The 9,142-nt window shown below is 36.1% G+C and overlaps 1 protein-coding gene across 1 annotated transcript; it reads right to left on the bottom strand.

The window, feature by feature from the left end:
- On the bottom strand, nt 229-7,998 carry LOC109215969 (vesicle-associated protein 1-3). The gene is made up of 8 exons (XM_019380123.1): nt 7,744-7,998; nt 7,379-7,449; nt 7,211-7,292; nt 6,960-7,075; nt 6,720-6,881; nt 6,595-6,642; nt 2,110-2,187; nt 229-710 (listed from the first exon to the last, which is right to left on the bottom strand). The coding sequence occupies exons 1-8, from the start codon at nt 7,799-7,801 to the stop codon at nt 597-599; spliced, it is 729 nt and encodes a 242-aa protein (XP_019235668.1). The 5' UTR covers nt 7,802-7,998; the 3' UTR covers nt 229-596.

The following is a 9,142-nucleotide window of genomic DNA, read 5'->3' as shown; positions in this document are numbered from 1 at the left end:
ATAGCTTTTCAATTTCACTAAGAAAGCAATAACAACAACAACCCAGTAAAATCCCCGAAGAAAGCAGCAAACACATATACCACATTATGTTCAACGAACTTGAGTACCAAAAAGAGGCACAACTAACAGACTGCAAAGAATATAAACTGCAAATTCAAGAAAACTATATAAGAGAAGACATTGGAAAGATGCAAATCCAGGGTTATTTCAGTTGAAAAAAGTCAATACTTAAAATGCACAAGTCAGAACCAATCACATGACAAGGAGAAATTTCAGTTTCAAAATTCATCTCATTCTGAAATTCTACCAAATCTTGGCAACAGCTACTTGCTCATTTGAATCAAATAAGCCCTACTGAATAAGAAGGTTTGATCCTTCCCAAGGAAGTCCATTTCCTACACTAGTTCAAATTGAATCAAGTCTTTAAATGCCCATAATACATAAAAGACTATAACATTTTTACACTCCAGATGACTGCAAACATTCTACTTCTAACGCATAATTCTGTAAAGAAAAAGGGGAAAGATAAAATTCCAGAATGCCATCAACTTTTCCTGGGCACCCAAACTAATGAATCAATGAGCGTCTCCTTCCAACTATGTCTTCTTGATCAGGTACCCAACCAAAAGACCTATAAGACCAACCAGCACGACGAATAACATTGAGAAGCTGCCAGCATTGCTTTTGCTGATTTCTTTTCTTATAAGCTCCTGCAAAATGGTAAAGTGAGAAGAATAAGCAGAAAAATGCTGGAACAAGTGATCATTCCGGATGCTGTCTCATCTAGAGGTCACTCTCCTATTTTGCATCTTTCCTATACCAACACTAGAAAATACTAAGGTTTCTTATGGCACTTATTGTTTTCTGTTCTCCATCCACAATTCTTGATTTTTAGAATCTTTGTGAATCTCTTCCTTTCACTCATTTATGCAAGACGAATTGTACAAAAAGTAATATCAAAATAAAAACTCATGGACGTGCTTCAGAATATTGCACCATTTGAGCAGTAGGTACCAAAGGACCATAAGAAGCATATTGCACCATTTGAGCAGTAGGTACCAAAGGACCATAAACTTATGTACAATATAAACAACTAATTATACAGTCATGATTTTCGCATGGGTTAACATTCTTTGAAGGTCTTAACTCCTTTCTTCTGTAGGGAATAGGGACTCTGTAGGCACCCTTCATCCAAATATAAGATCACGCCATCCTTTTTTGATAATTAAAGATCACAGAATCTAAATGAAATCGATGTGCAGTTAGCAAAGGAAATATCATATTTCAACCTACAGCATGGACCATGCAACTCAATCTAAGAGATAATAAGATTTTCAAAGGAACTGGAAAGCCAATGGAGCAAAGAGAAAATTCGAATACTTATGTTCCTAATCACACTGTACTAACAAATACTCATGCTATATAATATCTAACTGCTAGCATGTGCTTCCAAGTTGATAATTATAGTATTTATTAAAGCACATAAAACTTCCCAAAAGTACCCCTGAGAACAACTCGTTTTATGGTGTGTATATGATGTCACCTCCTCACGACAATCGCTCGCAGATGAAACCAGTCAGCCCTCTGGTTCCTTCCCCTCTTTTAAATCCATATTGACTTGGAACTCAAATCTATACCGATGCATATATGGTCGAGCAAAAGGCTATCAACCACTAACAACCGCTTCAATCAGACTTTTATTGTTCCATATGTAAACAACTAAGGAGATTTCACATTTATATCTCCCGAGGTTCTGCCAGTTTATTACTTTCAACTAGGGTAACCAAGGAAATTTTACCAACCAGAGTGCACTAGCCCCAAAAAACACTTCACATCCAATAAGCAACAGGAATTCCCTCCATCATTTCAAACCAGTATGTTGTGAAGAGAAAACATCACCATCACAAGGAATAAAGTAGTAAAGTAGAAGCTACTTGAAGCGTCATCACTATTATAGTATATTCATTACAAGTTTGTTACTGCTTTCATCATATTTATCAAACCAAAGATGATTTCTCTCAAACCAAAGAGTAGAACTCTATAAACCAAAGTCAAAAAGTGACACATCATAGTGGAAGATTCAAAAATTCACACTGTCACTAAACATACCAATTCCTGACGTAATTTCTGATTGTGTTGAAGAGCCGAAGCTTTCTCCTCAGTCAACCTCGAAATCAAAGACCACGCCTGAAGTGACAGTATTTGTTAAAGATTGCTCAAAACATAACTTGATAAAACAGTCTTCAGTTGAAAATAGATTTGCCAAGCAGCAGTAATGGAAAGCAAGGATATTCAATCATCCAGGAAAAATCAGCAGCAGAAAACTGTGCAAGCTGCTAATACAGGTCATCAGCTTCAATTTTGAAAAAAAAAAAATGTGGAAACCAGTATGTCCCTGACGATCAATGAAATCAATTTAGGCGAAAAAGTAAGCACAGAACTCAGTAACTCATGTCGGGGCTCACATGAAACCTAAAGAAAATGTCAAAAAATAGACAACACAGACATGGTATTTCTCCCAAATATGAGAGTGACAAAACTGAAAAGACATCCTTTTGGTTTAAAAGTCCAACAATCACTCAATCAGATGGCTCGAGCTCTTATTTCTGTACTAATGCCAATAACTCTTTAAGTTTTAACTAGTTAATTGACTACTTTTATAAGAGACAAAGTTGATTATCTCCTGCAGTTTCCTTTTGATATTTCACGCAAATATCTCATTGTTGCCTGGTTAACTTTCCGCTTCTTCCTCTACAAGCATCATTTTTGTTTTCAAAATTTCTTCTGTAGATTCTGCCGTCAAATTCAAAAAAATAGATTTGCCTATTTTAACATATCAATAACTGCCCATCAAATTACGTAAAGAGCTTCCCAAAGTGTTCGATGATTTAAGAAAATCTGATAAGGATAAAGAGGAAAAAAACAAAGAGAAAGATCACTCAGGATATTTTAATTAGTTAGAATAACCAGAATCTAACACAACAAACAGACCATTATACTCATTATCAGCACGACTAATTTACCTGGAAGATCAGCAATTACTTTCTAAGAAAACAACTTCATAACATGATAAATCAGTATCTCATCCTCCCAGTCTTTAACACCAATATGGTATTATCTTTGTTTTATAGAATAAACAGAAAAGGAAGTAGGAAGACAAGATTCATAAATGCTTGCTCATTTTCCTAACATTAGGTAAAACTATTCATTGCATTTGGAACAACATAAATCCTGTGGTCCCGCAATTTGTTAACCTTATTCATTACTTCTTTCTAACTTATCATCTCAGCCTTTTCTGCCCCCATAAATAAAGTCCCATCTCGAAATGTCCAAAAACATATAAGCAACCGATTAGCCATCATCACAGACACCATGATCAAGGCAACAGGTCTATCTTACATCAACAGCTCCACAAATAAGACTTCCCGGAGAAACGTGTCAACTCTTGAAGACTTGAACAACCAAGTGGACTATTGCAATGTGGAGAAATCTCTGTAGAGTTTTATTTACACATCAAAGAAAGATATCCAACAAACACATACCTGGCCTGATATACTCAATTGTAGGTATGATTTACGAAAATTCCAAATTTGTATATCATATAATATACTCAATTGTAGGCATGATTTAACGAATTCTGGAAGATATATTTATAACACCGAAATCCTTCTATTATGGGTCAGAGATCAGTGTGTAAGGAAATTAAAGAGTTCAGGTAGCATGGCCTAGAGGCGAAGGGAATGTGTCCATCTGACTCACTTGTGTCTCGGTTTTGGAAATTGACCTGTGGATATGCTACTGTCAACATTTGGGTGGTAGTTGTAATGACAAGTCTTGGATTTAGAACTGGAATATGTATTGAGGTTCTTGGTTAACTTCATCCATCTTGGAAATTTCCCATAAGGGGTCCCAATGAAAAGCAAAGAAAAAAAGGGGTATCAAAAATAAGAGGGAAGGTCGAAAAAAGGAGAGAAGATTGTGACTGTAATGATGAGCTGATAGACTATATTGTAAGGAATTATTACAGGAAGGGCAAAATTACTTAGACATCCCTTCTAATTCGAATAGTCCTTTAAAATACATCACTTAACTCATATGACATCCTTTAAACCACAATCACGTCAGCACAAACTATAAATTTCATTCCGATTCTACCCTACCATATATTTGGCTTTGCTTAAATCTTAAGACAACAGAGATAAAGAAAGCAAAAGGTGGCTGGTTTCAACCTTTAGAGGGTAAACCTTAACCATTGCCAGTGTTTTGGATAGAGTGCGGCGACAAATAGCGACGAGGGCCCGCTTTGAGGCGAGAGGCGCGCAACGAAGCGCTCGCCTTTTTTATGTGAAGCGACAATTTATACAAAAAACAACAACCCAGTAAAATCCCACTAGTGGGGTCTGGGGAGGGTAGTGTGTATGCCTTACCCCTACCCCGAAGGAGTAGAGAGGCTGTTTCCAGAAGACCTTCGGCTCAAGAAAACAAAAAGACAAAAGGAGACAATATTAGTAATCCACATAAATCGTAGGAAAAAGAGGAACAATATTAAATGTAGAAGAAAGATGCAGTGCTAATAAAAAGGTCCTGCATTGAAAAGCGAGATAGTAAGACACAACATTGCCACTAACTAACTATCTTAGACAAAAAACCCTACTAGACTTAGTCTTACAAATGTACGAAGTAATGCATGACTCAATGCCTCCTAACCTACAACCCTAATACTCAACCTCCACATCTTCTTATTAAGTGTCATAGACTCATTTACTGTGCATTATATATACATATAACTAAAAACTCAATAACACTAATATATTAATAAATATATCATTCAAAAATTAAAGACTCAATAGACAGTCATAGACTCATAGTAGATTCATAAACTAACGTCTAATACTCTAAAACAAGCAACATCTATTCTTCTTCAAGATTTTCAAATTCTACAACTTCATGAATGTTAGCATTATATTGGCTATTATCTTCTTCATCCTCGGAGTCATCATCAGTTAGGGACCGGCTTGAACTTGCTACTCCCTTTCCCTTGTAACTTGAAGAACTCCCTCTAAGACCATAGATATTCTCCTCAACTCCAGCCGCCATAGAAACAGTATCCCAATCAAGATCATCTCCTTCATACACTTGTTCATAGAAACCTCAAGCTTTCAGATGAAGAAGAAGATGGCACAGTAAATGGGAGCCCTAATCGCGAGTTCAGATGAAGCTCTGTTGTTTTGTTCGAAGTTGAAGAAGCTCTGTTGTCAAGCCCTAATCGCGACCCTTTTTGTTTAGTCTTTGCCCTTTTTCTTTTCTTTTTTTAAAAAAGCGACGCTAAACTCGCTTCTCGCGACACTGTCGCCTCTCGCCACACAGGTAGAGGCGAGCGCTATTTTGAAACGCAACGCAACAGAGGGTCTGTAGCGACACTGCCTCGCCTCACGCTATTAGCACTAAGGCGAGCGTTATTTATAACACTGACCATTGCCATCTCTAGCTGGAACCACTACCCTTCCTCTGCCACAACCCTCATGCACCAGTAAATTTCCCTTTTCCCCACTAAGCTCATGCCCTAGCAAACCCTTCCATCCCCACCCTTGCCATACGTTCTCTTAACAATATTCGGCCTTGCCATCAACCTCCACTTCTCCAACTATAACCAAACAAACCCCAGCCCTTTCCCCTCCCAAACACACAACCCCCTTTGCCCACCTCTCCAACTCACACGGCCTGTCCGGTTCCCGAAGAGTGCAACCTCCACCACCAACATGTCTATCATCATCAAGCATTCAAGTAAATTCTCAACTTCCAATCTAGTTCTAGCAAAATGATACAAATTTGCAGTCGCAAAATTAACTTACTTTGGAATGGAAAGAGAAAGTATTCTCTCTTTGCGCTCACGTAACGAAAACAGGAGAGATTCAGAAAAGATGCTGAAATGGCACATAAGGAACTCCGCAATCCTGTGTTGATATAGAGAAGAAACTGTGGGGTTTTTGAAACCATCCAAGAAAGATCCCAGATAGATGTGGGTTCGACAAGTAGATGAACTTTACATATATCTGGTAAGGGAAATGGAGGAACCCGTCAAATTAGACCAAATCTAGAGACCATTGACCTTTAACTATCAGGACGAGAGGAGGCATTTGGCCTTTCCAAAACTAGTGGAAAAGGTCCATTCAGTTTTGCTATAAATCTAGGGGCAATTAATTCACCTAAATGTCAATAAAGAAACCCAAGTTATCACCCCATTCCGTTAGCAATCAAGCTGCTAATAAGAGCATTACGACAAGAACATTTTTTATTGCACTGTGAGATAGAGACCATTTCCTTTCCAAAAGAATTAATAGAATGCCACTTCAAAGAGAGTAATTATATGAAAATAACATTCAAATGACAGTCTAAAAGATCCGTCACAAAAAGCGAATAGTTCGCTCACCTAAATCTTGTTTCCTAGAGCCAAACTAAAGAATTAGCACACTTGACAGTGCGAGAAAACCTTAAATTGATTATTTCTAAGACAATACTGAACCATTAGTCTGCAGCATGCATGCACAGGTTGAAGCAATGTTCTTTATATGGAAGAGCAATAATAAGTTTCACCTCAGAAGGGGATGATTTTGCTTTGGGCTCCTCCAGAGATCGTGACACCTAATAATGTCAAGAAAAGAACTTTATCCCAGAGTTGAAGAAGAATCACAGAAAAACTACAAACTATAGACACTAACCGCTTCTGGAAGGGAAGAGCTTTTACTCTCATCTTCAGTCAACGAGGCCCTGGGGGAACCACCTTCTTCAGACCCTTCAGGAACTGGAGAGGGAGGATTTGCGGGAACATAAACAACCCTCAATTTAAACTCATCAATAACTTTCCCATCCTCCTTATTGAACTTCAAGCAAATGGACAATACCAATTTCAGTAAACCATAATACTAAAAGAGCCCAAAATATTATTGTAAGCAACTCACCATTTCGGTAGTAACGTCTTTATTACTTGTACCACTGGGTGCTATAACACTCTGAATTAGAAACTTATCCTTGCACTGCATATCAGGAGGTGCCTCTTTCTGTGCTTGCATTGTAACTACAAAATCCACACAATTTATTTGGTAAAGACTCAATTCAATCATAATTTGTTGTTTGCATCTAATACTTTCTCCGTCAAATTCTTGAAAGTAAGGGTTTAAAAGGCTTGACAAATAGAAGGAAATGTCGTTACCTGTGACATTGCATGAAGAACCGGGCAAAACAACACCAGCATTAGGCCTAACACAGTACTTCTTGGGGTTGGTCGTCTTAACCTTTCGAAAACAGAATAAAATAAGTACACAATTAACATAACAGGGGTTTATTAAAAATTAGGCTAATTGGTCAAATAGTTAGTTACCTTGAATGCAATGTATTGATCAGTCTTGTTACTTAATTGCAAAGAACATGCACTCTGCTTCCTCAGCTCAACTTTACAATACAAGATCAAACAAACCCACGAAAGAATTAAAAAAAACAAATCAATACCCAAATTAATCAAAACTCAGCTAAATAAACAGTCGAAGAATAGAAAAAGGCAGGACTCTCCTCTTCCCAATGGTTAACGTTTGCCAAGAAATCAAAAAGAACAGAAACCAAATTCGATAATCGATTAAATGAGCAAACCCATCAAATGAAAAACGATAATTGAATAATGGAATTGATAAAATCTGAAATTAAAATAAATATGATAGCAGATAACAAAAAAGAAAGGTATGTGCTTACATGGGAATTTGAGCTCTGTGGGATAAATATTGATGAAATCACCGCTGCTCATAGTCATGGCTATATGTCTCAAACCAAATTTGAATTGAAGATTGGGAATTTAAGAAATTATCTAGGGTTGTTTTTTGGGTTCGTACTAATAAGAATGATCGGAATTTTTAGTCAGCGCATGAAGAATTAGAAACCTGACAAGGAAAAAAAGGATTTTTTTAATTATTTTCTTATCTGGGCTTGTTTTAGTAGATTTGAATTTGAATATTAATTTTTCGAGACTTTGGTGGATGGAAATCTTCTCAAGTTTTTAACTTTTTTTAGTTCCACTATCGCCCTTGGTTTTATCACTGGATTTACAATATCAAAGAGATGAAGGAGATGTGCAACTTGAGGGTATAAATGTAAATTGAAGCAGGTTGGAGTTGGACACACTCTACGTTGTTATTGGTGTTTGAGTTGGCAAAACTCCTTTGCATGTGCTACCAACCCAAACGGATGTGTCTTTTTCTCAAATTTATTTTTGGGTTTAGTTTTAATGAAATTAAACATAGGATAAGATAAGTATTACTCCTACAAAACAGACTGAAGAGATACTTAGGCCTCATTTGCTTTTTTTAAGATTAGTTTTAGAATACGATGCTTTGCACGTGAAAATCGTGCCTATTAATAAAAGAATTATACATGATACATGTATATACTGTGTATAATAGAAAACATACCACCTTCTTTTTTGGCTAATGGAGCCATAAGGTTACAATTTTAGGGCAAGTGCACAGATAGCTACTCAATGATGCTATTTAGAGATTAGTCAGAGTCCCAAAATTTTAAACTAAAAATCTTTAACTTCAGGGCAATTCATGGCATTTTTGTCCCAAAAATTTAAATTGAAAAAACTAAAATTCAGAACGCAGTTGCTAATTTTTAAATAACAGTCTTTAGAATGGCTGCCTGGTGTCATTTCTATACAATTTTAGGATCATACTTGAATTTTAGAATTAAACATTATATCAACTGTATTAAATACCTTTGAATCAGTTAATAACTTTTATAATAATAAATGAATAAGTTAAACTAACTTCTAGCTTACTTTTCGTTCAATAATACTATCTCTCTTTATATCTTTTTTCCTTCTCCAAGGAAGGCCTAAACTTTCACTAAGATGTCAAGTATGTATTAAAAGTAAATGTATTGATGGTACTAATAAATTATTAAGTAAATAAAAGTAGAATATTATTATTTATACATCTAATGTGAAATTAAACAATAAAATTTGAAGAAATTAAATGAAATCAAAAGAAATGACCCGATATTGTTCCTTTGTGCACTGGACTTCCTCTTCGAATGAAACAAAACTGTTTGAAAAACTAATGGTATTAAAATTTATTATTGCAAACTTTGACTACAA

The sequence above is a fragment of the Nicotiana attenuata genome, chromosome 1, assembly GCF_001879085.1.
Source record: "Nicotiana attenuata strain UT chromosome 1, NIATTr2, whole genome shotgun sequence".
Taxonomy (NCBI): domain Eukaryota; kingdom Viridiplantae; phylum Streptophyta; class Magnoliopsida; order Solanales; family Solanaceae; genus Nicotiana; species Nicotiana attenuata.
This window is presented reverse-complemented; position numbering and strand designations above follow the sequence as displayed.

What these genes read in the sequence shown, in the direction of transcription:
- LOC109215969 (XM_019380123.1), bottom strand. Translation starts at nt 7,801, where the DNA reads ATGACTATGAGCAGCGGTGATTTCATCAATATTTATCCCACAGAGCTC. An exon ending in AAGACGTTACTACCGAAATG is followed by an intron (nt 6,882 to 6,959) that starts GTGAGTTGCTTA and finishes ATTTGCTTGAAG; the next exon opens with TTCAATAAGGAGGATGGGAA. An exon ending in CAAAATCATCCCCTTCTGAG is followed by an intron (nt 2,188 to 6,594) that starts GTGAAACTTATT and finishes CTGTCACTTCAG; the next exon opens with GCGTGGTCTTTGATTTCGAG.